The sequence below is a fragment of the Pygoscelis adeliae genome, unplaced genomic scaffold (assembly GCF_000699105.1).
Source record: "Pygoscelis adeliae isolate BGI_AS28 unplaced genomic scaffold, ASM69910v1 Scaffold286, whole genome shotgun sequence".
Lineage (NCBI taxonomy): Eukaryota > Metazoa > Chordata > Aves > Sphenisciformes > Spheniscidae > Pygoscelis > Pygoscelis adeliae.
In genome coordinates, this window is record NW_008825076.1 from 1,560,605 (window position 1) to 1,580,489 (window position 19,885).

General features: G+C 42.2%; 1 protein-coding gene across 1 annotated transcript in view; it reads right to left on the bottom strand.

Annotated features, from left to right (window-relative positions):
• Nucleotides 1–17,538, bottom strand: part of PREX1 (phosphatidylinositol-3,4,5-trisphosphate-dependent Rac exchange factor 1) — a gene marked incomplete at its 5' end in the record, with an annotated part of 105,451 nt that extends 87,913 nt beyond the window's left edge. Inside the window, 4 exon segments of the mRNA XM_009326842.1 lie at nucleotides 1,411–1,512; nucleotides 4,880–4,984; nucleotides 11,844–11,966; nucleotides 17,455–17,538. Of these exon segments, the coding sequence (XP_009325117.1) occupies nucleotides 1,411–1,512; nucleotides 4,880–4,984; nucleotides 11,844–11,966; nucleotides 17,455–17,538 (414 nt within the window).
• Between the last annotated feature and the right edge of the window lie 2,347 nt (nucleotides 17,539–19,885).

Below are 19,885 nucleotides of genomic sequence, written 5' to 3' on the forward strand. Positions count from 1 at the left end.
GGGGGCACGAGAAGCTGGGAGGGGACACAGCCAGGACAGCTGACCCAAACTGACCAAGGGATTATTCCACACCAGATGACATCATACTCAGCATATAAAGCTGGGAGAAGAAGGGGCAAGGGGGGATGTTCGGAGTGATGGCGTTTGTCTTCCCAAGTCACCGTTACGCGTGATGGAGCCCTGCTTTCCTGGAGATGGCTGAACACCTGCCTGCCGACGGGAAGGAGTGAATGAATTCCTTGTTTTGCTTTGCTTGGCGAGTGCAGCTTTTGCTTTACCTGTTAAACTGTCTTTATCTCAACCCACGCATTTTCTCACTTTTACTCTTTTGATTCTCTCCCCCATCCCACTGCGTGGGGAGTGCGTGAGCTGCTGTGTGGGGCTTAGTTGCCAGCTGGGGTTAAACCATGACACCCTTATTCATGCTGAATCTATGGACACAGCACTGCAATAGCTTTACATGACGTACAGTTGATTCATATGGTCAGCCTGTGACCAAGAGCACCAGCTCGTCACAGAATTTTTACTTTCTACCACAACCCAGGAAGGGACACTTCTTTCAAAATATGAGGCAATTTCTTCTTACATTTTTTATTATTTAATTTTCTTTTAGTAAATGTAATGTTACTCTGATTGAGAAAGAGACTGACATCACTGAAGATTGATGGCTGCTAGCCACAGCGCAGCTCCAAGGCCACCGGTGATGCAAGCTCTCCCAGAAACTGATTACTCCTTTTCCCTCTCCTTGTCCCCACCAGGCATGTGACCCAGCCCTGACCTGGAGGGATGAGAGGCAAGTTAGCTCTTTTTAGATCTTTTATTCTTTAGCTCCTACAGTAAGAATACTAGCAAGGGGGCCAATTAGTGCCTATTGCAGTAGTCATTTCTGCAGTGACACCTGTCCATTGGGAACTCATCTGAGACAACCAAACAGTTTTCAAACAAGCTGCCAAACAGCTGTCAGATGACACAGGATTTTGATCATTACTGACCTGAACACACTCAAACTGGAGACCTCGTGACGAAAGATGTATCCCATTCCTAGTCCCCAGAGCCATCCAGTCCCTCAAAACACTGATAGAATTCTATCTGAACACAGCTTTTCAGTAAGTGGCTAAAATAGTACTCACAAGCCTTAGTAAATATCTGAAGAGAACTAAAGCCAAAAGGCATTAGTTAGTCAGTAAGTTACCCTGCCTGGTCTACCCACAGCATTACAAGATTTAGCAGCCTGTCAGCATCAGCCAGTTTTCTGACTGTACCCATAAAAAGCCATTTTCTTCAGAGAGGATCCAACTTTTAGAAGTGCAAACCAGGAAGGTAGTAGCGACAACAAAAGTCAGGACTAAAAAATTGCAGAATCACTCCAAGAATAAAACAACCATCGAAGAAATACTTTCTTTGGTTTACCTTAAGCAGGAGTGGATATTTGCAAATTCTCTGAATTGGAGTCAGCAGATAACCCTCTAGTGGAATGTCTGTCGTCTTTCTGCCTCCCAAAAGCATGCAACCCTATAATCAAAAAAGGAAACAAATGTTACCTCAGACACAAAGCTTTCAGATGCTCTTTGACATGATTTTGTATTCTTGTAACATGTATTATGGTCAGAAAGCACTTTGCCACACCTAAGATACAGGAAATGGGACTTCATTCACCACTGAAATACAGCCATCAAGCCTGCACAATTCTCTTTGTGCATCAGCAAAAGAGAATTTGCTGTGGAGAACAGTGGCTGAGTAGAAAGGTATCTTCCCAGAGAAATATTATACAGTTGGTGACTCAAAAAGTGTCATAACAATACGATGACAATCAGCAAACCTAGATGCACCATTACGTAAAAGAATCCAGCCTAACCCCACAATTGATACGACCATTTGTCTTCATTCAGTATGCAAAATTTGCACTGTTGGTCCAGAAAACTCTTGAAGGCTAAAATAAAGCTTACTAACTAGTAACCATGTACTCTAGTCCAATCCTTACGCCTGAAGGAAATCGAAGTGGAATTGAAATAAATGAGTCATCTGTATTACATCCACCAATTCTCTGGCAAAACATTATGTCTAAGCACAGCTGGACAAACAGCATGGGCGCATTGGCTGGCTAACTAGCACACATGTAGCTCTCAACCGGTCTCACAGCACATGTTGCTGCTTGCCCAGACACAAAAAAAAAAAAAAAAAAAGCTATGTGACATGCAGGCAAGGCTACCTTGTAGGTAGTAGGTGCAAGAGGCAATGAAATTTAAGGAAATCAGGTTTCATTAATTCTGATGCTCATTTAAAAAAAAAAAAAAAAAAAAAAAAGGGTTTCGGCATTAATTTTGTGAAGCTCTGTGACTTCCAAACAGAAAGAAGGTGAAGGGCATTTCTCTACCTAGAAAAATTACTACTCTCCCAGTGTGGTTTAAACACAGTAAGGAAGGGGACAAGCATTGGACCAATACACCAAAGAAATCCAAGTCCAAATAGATTTCAGGTTGAGGAACAGAAGCAGCAACTGATCAACCTTTGCAATACTCACACAAATTTGGAGGGGCCCTGCTTTCCAAAAGAGTCATTTCACAGATAAATTTGCACACACTACCTCAAAACAAGTAATGCTCAACTTCTCAGTAGATTATGGAAATTCATTTCTCAGGATTGACATGGAAGGGGAGTATAAGAATTGGGCATGGCATCAAAAAAAAAAAAATCTACAGTCCTTGACCTGTCTTTATTTTGTCACAATAATCTGTAATCTCTGTGTGATAAACAAATACCGACCTACTGTAAGCTCTTCATACATTTCCCTGAAGATTCTGTTATTGGCTGCTGCCAGAGACAGGCTGTGGACTCAGATGGACTTCAAATCTACTTCAGATAAACTAGTCTACACTCCTATGTTCAACCATAAATCTGGGCAACTTTGCTCCAAAAATCACCCCAGTTGCAAACCTGTCCTGTCAACAGAAGCTGAAGTTTAAATTCAGTTCAGCCAAGACGTGCTTGCTTTGGGGCATCACTGACAACATTTTCCCCTGTGAAATGTGTGCTGTGGCTTAGACACACTCTGAAATTTAGTGGGTTTTTGGCTGTAGTTCAACAATCCTCCTCTTCAAGGAATGTTCACGGACATCATACATAAATCTCATTAGTCCTAACTGGTATTTTTACAGACAATCATCTGTAAAATAACCCTTCCCCAGGCTATTCTAGATCTGTAGTGTTGGCTACCAGCTCACAATGCTCCCTGTCCAATTTTCCAAGTCTCGAGTGATTCAGTCCTTCCCGTCTCTTCTTTCAGCCCTCTCTAGCTCTGGGCTCAAAACTGCCCTTTAACACTTACTGATTTTTCAAACACATTCCCACATTCTGTATTTCAGCAGCTGTGAGGGGGCAATCGGGCCAAATCTATCCTCACAAGCAAAGCTTTGTATTTTAATGCAGCTTTCTCTGCATGGTGGCATTATAGCATTGGCTTTAGGAGGCAGTGGAGAAGAGAAGGGAGGCCTGGAAGAAATTACAGCAGCCACAGCAAAGTAGACACTTCAGTGCAGCCTCTCCTCCCATATTTACTGCTTTTTTAAGAGTCTCTTGGATTCAGGTGCTGCAGCAAGCCACAGCAGACAGCGTGACATCTTTTATGCGCCCCATAATCAGTTTGCCAGCTGCTGCCGGTAACACAGACAGGAGGCTTTTGCCAATCCAGTGGAAGTGTAGAATGCTCTGAATGTTGGGAAGGATAGTGTTTACATGCACTTTTGTCTCTCTTCTTTCTCATTAGTTTCCCTCAACGGAAGCACCCAGAGGAACTCACGAACAGGGAAAGGGTCATTTGGTGACTCAAACTAATGGTTTAACAAGGTTCATTAAAACTCGGACATGAGAAAGAGATTCTGACTACCCAATAGCATGAGTGCTTGTCCTTGCTGCTCCCTCTGAGGCCTATATTTTGTGGCTAAAAGAATGCTCTGGCCCTGCTTGTGACAGACATTTATGCAGAAGTTTTCTTTTGCTGTACTATATTGGGAAAGAGCAGACCTTTGGCAGAAAGGAGAAAGAAGAGCAGAAAGAAGAGCAGGTCCTTTGCAAGAAGACACCCTTTCTTTTACGTCACAGCATTTACTAAGAAAAAAAGCTAAGGAATTAGTCCCTCACCTACATGCCAACCCCATTCCAAATGCCATGCATCCATGGCCAGGAAAACAAGACACCCAAAAATTAAGCATAACTGGGGTGAAGGCTAGGAGGAGAAACATCCAGAAAAGAAAGAAAAATAAGGAATGTTGGGCAGAAGGCACTGTCTACTGGTTGTTTCTCCTCCCAGCTCAGCCTCTATAGAGGCATTTGAAAGCTGTATGCCACAGTCCCTCCCAACATAGATACTAATACATCATGGGTTGTATGGAGAGTTGGGTCATTTTTGATACAAGCAGCAATGACGCAGTCAAAAGAATTCCTCCAGACTACATGTCTTGCCCACAACTGGGCTCATGGGGAAAAGGGTGTCAGAAGCAGGCCACATTTTTCTGGTGGGTCTGCAGATGGTGAATTGGTCAGAGAACTGAGCAGGGAATCAGATCCACTGGGAACTAGTCACAGCCCTGCTGCTGACTTATTGCATTACTCCTTTCACAATCTTTGCTCGAATTTTCTGTTGCTTCTTTTTAAAAAACACAAAAAAACTTCCCTGTTTCCACTGAAATCACTCATACCTGAGCTGTGCTTAGTTCTGTGCCTGAACTCATCAGTGATTTCAATACCTATCCACCCTGAGCGCTGCATACCTGGAATGGGTAATATCTGCAAAATGCCTGGCGTTCCTGGGATACCAAAGGGTTATTATGAGTACAGTGCAAAGCCAGATCATTAAGTCAAGAGTGCTAAAGAAGGTGCTTACCAGGAGGAATGTTCTCACTGTTGGGATCTTGTTCAATTCCATCAGCAGTCTGAGTGCTTTCTCGTGGTTGCTACAGTACTCCTCGTACACAAAGAATTTGTCTTTCTGCAGGGAAAAACATAGTAACTTATTGACTCAGACAAAATCGGAATGACTATTTTGTCACAGTCTGATACTGAATTCTTTACAAAGGGGTGTGCACTCAAGAGTGGCATTAGGGTTGCAGTTTACATGAAGCGTGTGATACTCTTCTAATGTGAATAATGTATAGAGGTGTTCCACCAGTTCCTAACTTACTCTCTTGCAAGTTAACATCAGCTTTCTGAGCAAAGAGACTTCCCGCACTTTTCCTCTTAATGCATCACTGAAATAATATACTCTTTACTGAAAGAATGGATTTTGCTATCTCAGGGATACTTGCACATGTGTCAGGATATTGCAGCAGAGTAGCCAGGAGCAAGTGGGCTGACATTTCTGAGCTATGCTGACCACTCCTGCAGGAGGAAGAAACAGAGGTGCCTGGGAAGAACCAAGGCCTGGAAGAAGCTCAGAGATCTGGAGGGGAACTATAACACAAAGCAACCAGCTGGAAATCCCCTGCCTTTCAGGGCTAAGAGGGAACCCCCATTGAGTTGGCTGGTTCACTTTGTGTTCTGAAACAAGCAGCAGACTTCACTATTTTGATGCAACACTAAACAGTGGGTCAGCTGTTCATAACAGTTTCCCTAAATAGAAAAGTTTCATCAAATACATGTGAAATAACCAACATATTACAGAAATTAAAGGAAGGGAAAGGTGCTTCACAGCTAGATTGAGGTACTTACACTGGAACATGTCACACCCACCAGCACATGCAGTGGAATGAAATCCCCTGTTAAGAAACAAGGGTCAGCTGGCAGCAACAAGTTCTGCTTTACTGATCACCAGAATCAAAGACAGTGCAACTTCTTCTAACTAAAATGATCAGAGATGCTGAACCCATTGCAAACATCAGATATCTGGAAACACTGAAATGATTCACAAAAGAAGCAGTAACAACTATTTCCATGCCTGAGCAGATCAGGCAAGGAGCGAGTTGATCCTTTCAAGGCTGTTGGGAAGGGCTGAACTTTCAGCAGCTACATTACAAGATTCCAGTATTGCATTCACTGGAAAAAAAGGGGGGTCAAGGCTTTAGCTGGTATTAGGCTTTAGCCAGGTTAAATGATTCAGAAGCCAAAAAGACCCATCATTTTTTGGGTGCTTCTCACAATAGTACTTTCTTTCCTGGTTCAGGTCAGCTTCTATGCCACAATGCAGTGCCATGCAGAGGCACTCAGACAAGCTACTTTGCATATCAAAAGTAATTTAGATGCATTAGCGTGGCACTCTGCCAGGGGTAATATGCGAGGCCTTCCAAAGCTGGCATCTCAGGGCACCATGCCATGTAGACAATGCCCTCCAGAGTTAGTTGTGGCATTCACATCGTTAATTTTCTATTTAGAAACCTGGCCTGAAAACATTCTATCTGAACCTTTTCATCTCCCCAGAACTAGGAAGTTAATTTTTTTTGAATTTTGATTGGGCTCCTAGCACTCTTCAGAGATGTAGAGCTTCCTGTGTTAGCTGAAGATATCTGCAGCATCTAGCTACTTTTAAGACAGCTCATAGTGATCTAAACAAAAAAACTACTGCCAACTGAAGGGAGTTAAGTAACATGAATCCATGGGAATATAGCTGCACTAACTGGGCATTCCCTTCACTATTGTCACATGGAAAAGAAATTGTGTTAATATTCGTTTAGGAGAATTTGACATTCTGGTCAGATGCTCGATGGCTAGATGTACATGCTCAGAGACTGTAAAATGCTTTGGGGTTTGGTTTATCACTAATCTGATGAATTTTTTTTTCCCTCCTTGTACTTCCAAAGGAGGCACTGAGAATAAATAGATGTATGTCCAAACACAACAACAATTGTACAAAGCAAATAAAACAACAGCCACAAAGAGTATGATGCAGAGAGCTGGAATGCAGATGTTCAAGACTTTTATCCTTCATCTACAGCTGTTCATATTAGTACTGGAGTTTAATACTGGGAAGCTGAAAAGAAACAAAGGCTTCTGACCACCAGATGGAGGAAAAGGCAGGGCTGGGTCCATAGCACAATAGAAAAGAGGCAATTGAGAGGCATGGGATTGTTTTCAACCATAAAAACTGGAGAGTTACAGAATGAGAAGACAGATATATGAGTTTCTCCGACATTTCCTCCTGTCACCTCTCCTCAACTCCCTGGATGCACACAAGCAGCATGCTTGAAACTAAAAATAGTAACCATTAACACAACAGCATCCGTTACATCAATGCACACAAAATGACATTGCTCAGGTTTCTCACTGCAGCTTTGAGTGTCTGGAGTTTTGGGAGGTTATATTTAGATCATGACAAAATCTCTTTGCTAAAGCTCAAGTCAGTACAGTAATTATACACACACCAGAGTGCTTTCATCAAGTCTTTTCCAGCTGTCCTTCATGCATGAGACCCACAAATATGAGAACTATGTTTTAAATTACTCAGTGTCTGAAGTGTTTAATTTCCTCTCTGGGTGACATTCAGTACTGGACTCTCCCATCTCCTGGTGAGGAAATTATCAGTTACATAATTACAGATGTTAGCCCAGGAATTCTGAACCTGCAGTTACTCTATATTAAAGTGCAATTATGGTCACAGATGTGACCACATAAAAATGGCACCTTCTTGCTCAGCAAATCTGCTGGATACACAGCTAGACCTTCTGATTTTGGTGACAGAAGTAAGTCTATACTGTTCTTACTTTGGTTAAAATAAATCTTTAACCAACAGTTTATTCTCCAAATATGTTATTTTGGGTCCATTAGAACTGCCCACAAATTAGTGCAAATTTGAAAATAGTTTTGACTGGAAAAAGCAAATATGACATTTGGAAAATTGTAACAATTTTATTTGGACATATTTTTAACAAGGCATGGCCTTTTCTTGTTTCAAAGCAGGCTGAAACCAATTTTGTCAACATGAAAAACCTAAACAAAACAGAAGATACAATTCTCAACAAAACAAGATCCCTGATGACTTTGACAGTAAAACTGATCACTCATGCAACACTGCTCCTAAAAATGAGAAGAAAACATCTTTCCCTCGAACAAGTTTCTAGCTATTATGTCACCAAACCTCTAGCAATATGGCAGTATCAGAAATGAAGTATCTGTCAGTTCTCTGCCCTTCTGCTCTGCAGACAGTCATATGTTTTCATGACCTGCAAAAAAGAGCCTATGCTGATGAGGTGCAATTATTCCAAGTTTGGTGTATATGCTCTCTTTGATGTTAAAGACTTGTTCTATGTGCCATTTTGTTTAAGGCTGCAGATTCGATTTTGAATGAATGTTTAAGCTTGTTCTTTACTGTCTGCTATGGTCATACCGAACTACAACTCCAGAAGGAGTGCTAGCACCTAGCATCAGACAATGAACTTCTCATGATCATCTGATCAAATGGAGTACACTAGGGCAAACAATATCTGTCTTCTCAAGTAAAATAATTTTTCACACCTGAATATCAGAGCAAGTGCATTTCCTCATCTGTTAAAATACTTCGAAAAGTCAATGTGCAATAATTGCTCTTTTGGAACCCTTGCAAAATCTTCTTGCTTGCTTCAGGTGTTACTCAATCTGAATCCTTCTGAGCTGGACACCCAGGGGAGAATGCCCTAGCTTTATTATAAATGGATCAGCTCTGATCCTAGATGCTGATAACAACTAAAAGCGGTGTCCTGTTTCTGAAGATCAGTGGACTGTTGTTGAGTGAGGCTCTTCTAGGCCAAGGTAAACCAGGAAAAGAGTCAGGCCTACACAGATTAGAGAATATTTAGGATACATAGATCTCATGAACAGGACCCAAACACTGCAGTCTGGCGGAACTCCACATGGGGAATCTAGGGATCTTTATCAAGGATATATGATATAAGGAAACTTACAGAAAACATGCACCACTAAGAAATGCAGTGTCTGGAAAAAACAGTGCTTCAAGAATTCTGAAGTTATTCACCAAATTTGTGATCATTTTTAACATGGAGTTTTTGAAGAAAAGCACCTGTGCTAATATCTGGCTGCTGACAAGGACTGGGTTCATAATCAGGACTAAGAATGACCTTGCCAGGTGATCATGATAGAAGATACACTGATACATTCAAGATTCACAGGCCTTACATCACTTCCTCACTGCAAACTCCCCTGAGGATACACCGTGATTTGATGATAATGAGAAAGCAGCACTAAGGGTGTTCTTCCTAGCACTTCTTCTAAGCACATTGCAGCAACAAGAGAACCTTACCCAAAATGAAAAACCAAACAAATATGTTACCCATGTTTTCCCTGGGTAAACTGGCTAACAACGTGCACTCTGAAAAAAGCTCCTCAGCCATGTTGCAGGAGTGCATCACTGGAAAAGAACGGCTGGATTTTTCTCCAGGAAACCTCAAGTGTGCTGCAAGGGCTTCTTGTGGTGGCAAAATACTGTACACCATTTAAAAAAAACCCACCTGGTTTCAGCACCATGGAAACACCTTCAGGAGTACTGTTTCTGGGGCACAAGGGTTTTATGAATGCCTCTGCTTCATCAGAACAGCCCCAATTCAGGAAATGGAGCTTTGGAAGCCTGAGCAGAAAGGAACCAAATACTCACTCTGAACCACAGTAGCCACTGGCATCTCCCTGTCACTTGCCGGAGACTCACTATGGAAGCCTTTACTGTGACAGGGCACAAATCCCACACCTCCCTCACTCCCAAATACCCACAGTGAAGCTTGTCTTCTAAAACCTAGGCACAATCTGCATGCAAGGACAGATTATTTCCTCCTCTCTTGATAATCTTCTGTTGACTGTTCCTTACTCAGACTTAAGGTACCACAATGCTCCTAATGGTATTCCTAAATTTCCTTAAGGTACTTATGGATGAGACCAGCTTTTTCTATGTATTCTGAATCAAATATATGTTTTACTTCCTTCTGCATAAGCTGCTTCTTCCCTAGGGGATCATGAAACAGTTGATGTACATGTTATTTGCAATGCACTCCACAGACAACAATGTAAGCTGATCTCAGTCAAACTGCCTCTATCAGAAGACAAATTCTCACCAGCGCTCATCCCTATGCATTAGTTTCATAATTCCTGTATTGTTGCATGTTTGATAAATATGAAACATTACATAATTATTAAATTTAACAGTAATAAAGTTACAAAATTATATGTTCGTGTACAAGAAAACGCTACCAATGACTACATACACCAGGCTTAGAATTCAGTCAAATGACAGGATGTTAACATTTCTGGTTATTCAGTGCCACTCTGAAACACAGTGAACGATTTGAAAGCATCACTCAAAAGCCCTCTAATTTTGATACCCTCGCTAATGAATAATATATTAGTACAGCACATCTTGTTGGTAGGCAATGATTCTAGTGGTATTCAAGGCTTTAACTAAGTTCACCAGTATGTTTTTCAGCAGCCGACAGTCATTCCTCACATCTGATACAATTTTTGGGCATGGTCTCAATATAACACTTTCCAACACTATTTTAGTAATTGTCACAGCATAAATAAAACTTAAACAAGGGGGGGGTAGTTGGTAAAGCTCTATGAGTAATGAATGGCTGTATAATTGCTGTCTGCTCAAACCTGATGAACTGTGAAAGCATGGATTTTGATTATGAAAGCGTAATAGAATATATTTTGATAGGAAGTTGGCCTGTGGCTTAATACAGTTAATAAGAATTTGAAGAAATGGCTATTATATACATGCTTTCTAATTTTCAAACATCTCAGGAGTGCTGCTCCAAGTGAAAAAAAACGTGCAACTTCAAATTACTACACATGTAAATTAGGTAACTTTGCATTTAAATGAGTCCAGCTTGTAACTAGGTGTATATAATAACTGATCTTGCATATACAGCATGCTCTATATACATATTAGTCAGAAGATGGCACACATACATGATTGAAAATCGGACCAAGTTAAAAAAACAAAACAAAACAAAAATCTACCACAGGAAGAATTTCACAGTACAAGAAACAAATTACAATGAGAGAAGCAATGGTAGGATCATAAGCTGCAATTGCACTATCTTTAGTATGGGTCTGTGCTTTCCTGGATCACCTAGCACTACCAATCTGACTGGATCAGGTTGGCACACATGATCGTATTACGGATGTAGTAGGACATCAAATAATACAGCTATCAGGCATAAAGTCAGATGACACAAATGTAACTCGTCAAAACGTCCTAAACAACTTGGAACTGGCAGAGTGAATTTCTATCATATGACTACTTTGCATTTTGTATCTCTGGCATTCTTGAGCTACCATTATGAGTCCAAAAGCCAAATTTTATTTACTTTCAAGCTACAGAATGCAGGTACTCATTTATTCCATGGTAAAAGGCTGCATGTCGTAACTTGTGCTGCATTTCAGCAAGATAAGCCATCTCACACTGCTTTTCATTTACTGAAGGATAAATATATGCACAGACACTAACTACTGTAAATGATGTATTGTTCTTTGTTTTTAATTTTGATCTTTGAGGGTTTCAATTTTTTAAAATTTTAAAATACACACAAAAATTATTCATTTACTTGAAATTGTGCTGCTTTTTTGAAACATTTGGAACCAAAGCAGACAAATTCTGAGCAATAAAATGTGATCAGCTGGGTGAGAAAAAAAATATTCAAGGGGAAAAGGAAGAGTTTCTAAAAATACCTTGTTGTTTAGCTGAGTTTGATGTGGTTTCCATTGTTCTAACCTCATTCACAAGTTTTTTTCCCACCCTACCTACAACTTTCATACAAGACACACATTGTCATAGTATTGCCACAAGCCTTAGAGATTAGGGCTAGCTAAGGGGCATGGGAGCTTATGACAGGAAACTGCATTTTCAGATAGCACTAAGTCATTGTACTTACAAATTTTAAGAAAACATTTCCCAGTTCATGCTGAGACTGAGGTTCTGGTTGTAAACAAAATTCCAGGGCAGCCAGGAACTCCTTGTGAACACCAAGAATGTCTTCGATGTTAGAAAATAAGATCTGAAATATAAAGAGAAAAACATTGCTAGCTGTTAATATATCTGAGAGAGTTTTGTTAAAGTAGTAGCACCAAAATATTGTGGCTCTAGACTTGCTGTGACAGGATCTAAAGCACAGACAGGGACTTCTACAGAATGAATTACACTGTATTTGCCCCTTTCCTGGCCCCCTGTGGAAATCTTTATTGCTACTGAAGTACCTGCTGTAAATGAAGGTTATCTTTCCAGATATCTGAGCATGATGAATGTGAGCAACCTCTTTCAAGTCTAGAGAAGATTTCCTATGAGACCAACCAGGTGAATGGAATCACAAGGACCAAGCGCACTTTGCAGGAGATAGAAGCAGGAAGTCATTTGCCTTTCCTTCCCATGCATTAGAAATCACTTTCTGGAAGAAAGGGACTTGAAGCTATCACACACAAAGATGTACCTGTAAATAAGAGACCAAATCTCTGCCACGTGGGATCTAGCATTTCACTGACAGGAGTACAGAACAGTGTAAAATGCTTGGAAACCACAAGAGCAGCATTTTAGAGTTCCCTTTCACTGATCTCAGTGGTTCTAAAACGTGTATGTGATAGGATAAAGGCCCCCAGTTTAGACATGTACTAAAAGGCAATTGTGCAATCTCACAGCTAAATGATCCCTAGTGATTTGAATATACATGCACTAAGGGGAATAAACTGCCAGGGTGCATAAGCATTTGTATTGGGATTGCATGGCAAGGTTTTGGTAGCAGGAGGGCTACAGGGGTGGCTTCTGTGAGAAGCTGCTAGAAGCTTCCCCCATGTCTAAGACACTGTGGTAGTGCCTCTGTGATAACATATTTAAGAAGGGGAAAAACCTGCTGCACAACAGCAGCTGGAAGAGAGAGAGAGGAGGGAGAATATGTGAGAGAAAGCCCTGCAGACACCAAGGTCAGTGAAGAAGGAGGGGGAAGAGGTGCTCCAGGTGCCAGAGCAGAGATTCCCCTGCAGCCTGCGGTGAAGACCATGGTGAGGCAGGCCGGCCCCCTGCAGCCCATGGATGTCCACAGTGGAGCAGATATCCACCTGCAGCCCACGGAGGACCCCATGCCAGAGCAGGTGGATGCCTGAAGGAGGCTGCGACCCCATGGGAAGCCCACACTGGACCAGCCTCCTGGCAGGACCTGTGGAGCCGTGGAGAGAGAGGGGCTCACGCTGGAGCGGGTTTGCTGGCAGGACTTGTGACCCCGTGGGGGACCCACGCTTGAGCACTCTGTTCCTGAAGGACTGCACCCTGTGGAAGGGACCCATGCTGGAGCAGTTCGTGAAGAACTGCAGCCCACAGAGGAAGGACTCAGGTTGGAGAAGTTTGTGGAAGACTGTATCCCATGGGAGGGACTCCATGCTGGCGCAGGGCAAGAGTGTGAGGAGTCCTCCCCTGGGGAGGAAGGAGCAGCAGAGACAACGTGTGATGAACTGACCGCAACCCCCATTCCTCATCCCCCTGCGCTACTGGTGGGGGAGGAGATAGAGAAAAGTCAGGAGTGAAGTTGAGCCCGGGAAGAAGCGAGGGGCGGGGGGAAGGTGTTTTAAGATTTGGTTTTATTTCTCATTACCATACTCTGATTTCATTGGTAATAAATTAAACTGATTTCCCCAAGTTGAGTCTGTTTTGCCTGTGACTGTAACTGCTGAGTGATCTCCCCGTCCTTATCTTGATCCACGAGCCTTTCATTACGTTTTCTCTCCCCTGCCCAGCTGAGGAGGGGAGTGACAGAGCAGCTTTGGTGGGCACCTGGCATCCAGCCAGGGTGTCAACCCACCACAGCTTTGTAAGTCTTAATCATTTTCATACCAAACATGAGAAGAAAGTGTGAGTATACATATACAAGATGGAATGCTACCTACACAGGGGGAGGGAGAAGTCCTGATGCCTGGTGACACAGTCATTAGTATTGACAGCCCCTGGAGGAAAGCCTGAATGAGCAGAGTAAATGGTGGAGTCTGCAGTGACATACATATTGCAGACAACATTTTCTGTCACTTTGCTTTAACTATGCCACTTGCAAAGAGACGATCTGTAGTGTAGTCAAACCAGCTTTCATATTGGAAGCAGCCTCCCAGGTCTTGCACAGTGAGCGGGTGATGCTCCTCTGAACGCCAAAGCATGCTGCCTGACAGAGCCAGCCTTCATCTTCCTGGCAGTTGGTATGTGAAGTGACCGAGACTAACATCTTCCAACACTTCCCAAAGCACCTTACCGTAACACTAAGCTTTTAAACTTCATGCAGTGGAATTTATTCACCAGATGTGACACTGATTCAGCCTGGTGGCTAGTGATGTGGCAGTAATTCAGAAAAACAATAACCTGTAAATTAAGTCTAATCATTAGAGACAGGAATGAAACCTCAATTCATGGTTTAAAACCAGTTTCTTTCTGGTTTTGCAGGGGCAGACAAGATCAGGAATTCAAGGAGCCTTCCTCTCTGCATGTACCCAGGTTCAACTCTATACCTTCTGTTATTCAAGGATGGGCAGAGCATTTCTGTCAAACTCCTCCTTCAAGCTGGCTGTATGTGTGTTGCATCTTCCTTGTCTTTGCTCTCCTCTCACTTCAGGAATACTGAGATATGATAGTATGCACCATCATTTCATTAATGCATACTTGTGCCTCATAGCTCCTTTCTGGCTCTGAATAAATGAAAAGATTCCAACACACTGAATTTGCACTGATGGGCTCTGAACCAAAATAAAGGACAGGGAGCTAGGACCATTTGATTGCTTCCAGAAAACTTCCTGCGTTAATTCAAGCAGAGCGTACGATGGTTCTGTCACATGGCTGAAACTGATGTGATGACACAGTAGCCTCTGTCTGCATGGCTTTGCCAGAAGCTGTGCCAAAAGGGGATTAACAAGGAAGAGGAAAACATCTGTCAGGGATGATTTTGTCCTTCAGGAGCAGTCTTCAGAGGGTGTTTTTTGATCCAAGGAATATCTGTGTAATCTAATGAATTCCATGGTGGTCAGCAGAGCTCTGCTTGCAGTAGTATTCACAGATGAGTCACTTGAAAATCAAGGCAGCAGAGAGACCTTGACTGCATGTGCTTTTATATCTAATACACAGTTACCATTTATAAGCCTCATACGAGGATCTATGTCTGGCAGCTTGTGTACACCCTCAAATTGTACTGCCTTCAATCTACTGTATCAGTAAAACAACATTAGTGCCCTGCTGTGAATGTAGCATAATACTAACATATCAATAGAGTTATTCCCACATGAGGCAGCGAATAAACTAAAAACGTTGTTTTATGATGTTGCTGCCGGTTAGTCACTGGAGTACTTGTAAAATCTGGGCCTGGCACAGGACTCAACGTGGCCTTTCTGGAAGGGGATACAGTGGCCAAAGATTACTGAAATCTCCAGTGCTTAGCACCAGCAGTAGGAGAAACCTGCAAAGATAATACTGGGAGCAATAACCCAAATTATCCTAAAAAGCACTTTCTCTCCTTTTGCTCAGAGGTGAGTGACTGCCAGAATACCCTGTATTTTCCTCTAGACATTTCAGCTGCATGAAGAAAGAGAGGAAAAGACAGGCTTTTCCTTACATAAGCTGCCAAACCATTTATACAGTCTCTGCTACCATCCTTGCTGCTGCCAGCCACCTCACAGCTCTCTGGTGACTCAAGATACATAATGTTAGCAGGCAGAGTTATCAGAAGTCCTACCACCACCTTGCTTGCCCTGCCTCTAAGCAGCAAGGAGGCAGAAAGGAGAGGGAAAGAAAGAACAAATATCTTTCAACTGCAGGAAAGACAATGAAATTATTTGGGGTATGGGGGGAAGGGGGACTGGAGGGGGAGATAATATTGACTCTGATCAGGAAAACTGTGTCTTTGTGATTCTATTTCACCAGCAATAGGCATAGGCCCTTTATTACTGAGGAGAAGCTCTGTTATTGAAAGCTGGGTATTGTAATAATAATAATAAATGAGGTCTCACAGTGGCCTCAAAAAGACCCCCCCAGGCACTTCAAGAATGACACAAAAATGAAGTGGTACTTCCCCAGAGGAGTGCGACGAAACTTCAAATACAAGTACATTTAAATCAGCAGAGAAAATACAGATTCTTCTGCACAGGCTTTGTGGGCACTGCATCTGATTATGTGGCAGTCATAATTAATATTCATTTTGATGATATATGAATAATGATAGAATAATAATTTTCATCAACATCTGCAGCTGTTCATCAAATTGGTTGGCAATGGTTGTGTAGGTTTATTTCCCATGCAGAGCTCGCTTTTTGCACACTTCTCTGCACACGAGATCTATTGTCACTAATCACTTGTCTACTTTTTCTTCAGCCACCCCCAAACTTACTTCAGACTCTAGATGGTGAGTTTCTGAGGAGCAGGGACTTCCAAATTTTAAGACAGCAAGAGGCTTAGCTCCACAAAGCTGCCAAGCTGTCTTGCTAATGCCAGTCAGTTGATACAGTACTGCTAGCCTGTAGAATGAATAGCAAAAATGGGGGCTAGAGCCCTGCTAGGATCTCTATACACTCAGGTGATGCTAGTATGTGAAATGGAGGAACCACCCTTAGGGAAACACATGCCAGCTGCAGTAGCACTGGCTAGTGTGATATACCTATTATTGCTGTGCCCTGCTCCCACAAGTGTAAAGGGCAAAGTTTCTGCTGATTTAGGACCTACAGGATCAAAAGCAAGCCCAATAAGTAAGCCTCTAATGGCAAACAAACTGCTCCCTGTCCCACTGATCATCCGGGTTTATTTGCATATGTGTACAGAGAGGGTTTTGGTTTCACATGCATATGCGTACAAGGAGGGTTTAAGCCAAATTACTACATGAAAGTGTTGCTTGTATTTATGAAAATAACCAACAAGGCCTCCTGTGACCATAGGCACTAGAGAAGCTAGTGCCTCACAGCTGTGTTCTATGTCTCATGTCTCTTTCCAGTGCGAAACTCATTCAGGAGCCTCCTTATGCAAGGGTCTCCCATTACTTAGTCCTCCCACAAGAACCCAAATTCCTTCCCAGTAGAACACAAAGGAATATTCCTGCTTCCTTCTCATAAGCTCTATCAGTTTCAGATTTGTAAAAGACAGCAGATGCAAATTGGCTAACTGAATACTGTCAAGCAAAATAGACAAGGGCTGTGCATTCCCTGCCTTTCCTCTCAAAGACACTGAGAAGGCCTCTCTGTCCTCTACCCACCATTTCACAAACCTTGCCAAAAGTTAGTATCTCTGACAACACTACACTGTTGTAAAATTTTAACTGAAATCAGCTGGTGGGATGAAAAATTGCTGGAATATGACAGCTGTATGAATGGGCAAACAGACTCACAGATAAATTGTCAACATGAGCCTCTTTTCCTTAGGGAACCAGTTTAATAATAAGCATCAATATGACATGAGGATATTTGATATTCATATCCCTGAATCTAGCCTTTCATTACATATCATTTTCCCTACCAAGAAAATGAGGCAGATAGAAGAAATACCTTAACATTCTCCTCTGTTATGTACTTCTCGGCTTTGTCCACAGCATTCTGGCGGATCCGGTGAAGAAATGCCTGCAGAGATAAGAAAGATTATGTTCAAATGGCTTGATACAGTTTGATTTCACTCTTTTATATCCTCTGGGTTCCCATCAACACAGTGTGGCTGATTACCTTTAAGACTGAAAGAATGTAAACATTTACCAAATCACCACCACAGTTCTTCGACTCAGGGTTGCATTCAGGGTAACACAAAAGACATTTCCTACAATGCTGTTGGGTTTTGCCTGGCAATAAACATCTTCCCTCTGTTGAAACTTTTAGACTTAATTATCTGTTACTACCAATAGACCACAGCGAGGGTCTGACTGTTTTTTCTTTGAAAGTTTTCCCTCTCTCTAAGATGCAGCTGTTTTGGCTTTGGGAGGGAGCACGCCTGATGCACATCAAGACGTATGTCAGCAAAAAGGACTGCAAAGAATGACAAAAGGACATTCATGCTGCTGGAGCTGAGGCATGTCAGAGCTATGAGCTAGGGTTATGGACAAGTTCAACAGACTCAATACTGGGGGAAAAGAAATGGAAATCGCTAGACAGTGCCTGGGACACATTATCCTATTCGCTGTATTTCGTTTGGTTAAAAACAGACAAAACAATGTTGGAACTTGACACTTAGGCCAGGTTTCCCCTTCCCTCAGCTCTGCACAACTTTGGCTTTAACAGTCAAATCAATAAAAAGCTCCAGGCCAGATACAAATGGACAGGGATCCGAGTATCAGCCTTCAAAGCATAATTCTGGCTACTGGAAGTCAGGACCTACTTGCATTTGCACTGAGCATATCCGCAACATACTTGATCCAGTGGGAAGGGTTTATCAAAGCACGCTGCATGGGATTTCTACCTCAAGTCTCCACTGTTGTAGCAACTATCGGCTAAAGGGCACTTCTGAACTGAGAGTAGGGACTTTTACTTTCCACAGGCATCAGCAAAGAGAGATGCAAATACCCACAAGTGAGACTGAAGGGAAGCCAGTGAGGACAGAATCTGCTGTGATAAACTACATGACCCATGCACAGAACGGTAGAGGGCTTTCCTCTCTGTCCTTGTTAGTGGTTTCTAACTTGCCTCCCACACAAAGGAGTGAGCCCTGGGGAGTGCAGTGAACAAGGAAGAACGGAACTTTTTTACCCACCTGAGACAGAGAGGGGAAGTGGGTCATTTCTTTGTATTTATGGTACAAAGCAGCTTTGTTACAGCTTGATAATAAAAGGCTTTTAAAAGTTGAACTATTCCCGAGCAATGCCCATGTCAGCTGATGCACACTCAGCTTTTTCTTTTTGCCTTTTGCCTGTTGGGATTGGCAGCAGCTTACAACCTGATAAGAAGCAATGTCACTGAACCAAACTTAAAGCTTATAGAATGCCTTCGCCTCTGGTATTTTGGTTGGAAGACAGTGAACATATCGCTCTGTCTGACTCCAGCACTAAAACGGGCACATCTCTGTTTCTGCTTAGCCATAGCTCTCTGTCACTTGTCAGCCATTCACACTTTACAGGACAGGCACCAATAACAAAAGAGATTAATTAATGAGGCATACAGACCCTACATTTGTTTTCGGCCCTGGATTCTCAACCTGCTTTTGAACAAATTTCAAGGACTATAACCACATTGCTCCTCTTGTATTGCTAAACAGGAAGGAGATCCTGGCTAGATTCCAGCTAGATATGGAGAGCTTGGAGCAGGTTGTGTGGGCTAAGAAGCCTGAAGAACAGATTCCTGCGTTAAAGGAACAAGATATGTGTGCCAGCAGCAGAAGAGGCATTTTATAAGAACCAGCCAGTCCACCTTGCCAATAATCTGGCTAGGAACTGCTGCAATGTTAATGTACTGCCCAGCACCTTGGCAACAATCAGGGAACTGTCTGAGATGAAGTGTTCAGCATGATGACTAATGGCAGGAGGATTGACAGGAATAGCTGTTGCCCTCCTACTTCAATGTTGTGTGTGATATCTGAGCATTAATAATCAGGCATCTGATTTATATGAGGTAGCACATCATATTAAACTCACTCATTCTCAAAAGGTAAGCCAGGCAGAGACTTTTCCTGACTTTAATCACATCTCTGTTTGGAGACAACAAATCCAACTGGAATAATTAATCTACACAATTAGCAGCTCCACTGGTGACTAACAGTTACCTGCATATTAGTCCCAGTATGGTGGGTCTAATAATAGAAAGTTGGTAAACAGAAGTGCAAATCACATTAGCTGTTACAGACTAGTCAATAAAAAAGCAGAGACTGTGTTAATCTAAAAAACAGCTTTTCTGTGATGCTTGTCTGAAAAGATCATTTAATGTGAGCGTGAGAAAGGAGAGAGAAAAATCAAACTAAAAAAAATGAGAAAGGCATAGAAGCAGGGAGAGAGTAGAGAGG